Source organism: Morone saxatilis, unplaced genomic scaffold (assembly GCF_004916995.1).
Source record: "Morone saxatilis isolate NCDOM2014 unplaced genomic scaffold, NCSU_SB_2.0 Contig12, whole genome shotgun sequence".
In the NCBI taxonomy this organism is placed as follows: Eukaryota; Metazoa; Chordata; class Actinopteri; family Moronidae; genus Morone; species Morone saxatilis.
This window is the reverse complement of record NW_023339674.1, coordinates 10,704,427-10,705,130: the sequence shown is the minus strand read 5'-3', so window position 1 is coordinate 10,705,130 and position 704 is coordinate 10,704,427. Positions and strand designations below refer to the sequence as shown.

Below are 704 nucleotides of genomic sequence, written 5' to 3'. Positions count from 1 at the left end.
TGTGTGTGTGTGTGTGTACCCATTATGCCTGTCCCTTTCCATCTGTCTAGGAGTGTGAATGGGCCAATTATCATTGCATTGCAGGGGTCAAGCGGGTTGACGTCTTAATTGGTTCTCTCCGTAGGGCTTCTTCAAGCGCACCGTCCAGAACAACAAACGTTACACATGTATAGAGAACCAGAGCTGCCAGATTGACAAGACCCAGAGGAAGCGCTGCCCGTACTGCCGCTTCCAAAAGTGCCTCACCGTCGGCATGAAGCTTGAAGGTACAGCAACATGTTTACATTTTTACAGTTCAGGTGTTTGGCTCATGGCAGAATGTGATGATCACAAGTTTTGCTGGTGTTTTGCTTCTGTTATTCAATGTGTTTCTACCTTAAACATGAGTTTAAGTTGAGATATAACACAGGGAGAGGTGTTTTAAAGTACAACTGCAGCTGGTGGATAATGTGTAGCTGTCAAAAGGTTTGTATCTTCAAAATATATTAACAGGACACAGTTGTTGCATAAAGGTGAAAGGGTTTTCATGTGAACAACCAATGATTATAATGCACTGGCCACTGGGATTTCATTGTCCTGCTCAAGGGCTCTCACACAGAGCAGACGGCTGTTATTAATACTGACCAATGTGACTGTCCAGTAACCAGTGATAGAGGAAGTATACTTTTGCTTAAGTGAACAATATAAAAATACTCCATCACAAG

The 704-nt window shown here is 43.0% G+C and overlaps 1 protein-coding gene across 1 annotated transcript in view; it reads left to right on the top strand.

Moving 5' to 3' along the window:
• The window catches only part of nr5a2 (nuclear receptor subfamily 5, group A, member 2), a 60,668-nt gene that overhangs the window by 7,640 nt on the left and 52,324 nt on the right, over nucleotides 1–704 (top strand). The window contains exon 3 of the mRNA XM_035653344.1: nucleotides 125–266. Coding sequence (XP_035509237.1) covers nucleotides 125–266 — 142 coding nt within the window. The remainder of the gene's footprint in view (nucleotides 1–124; nucleotides 267–704) is intronic.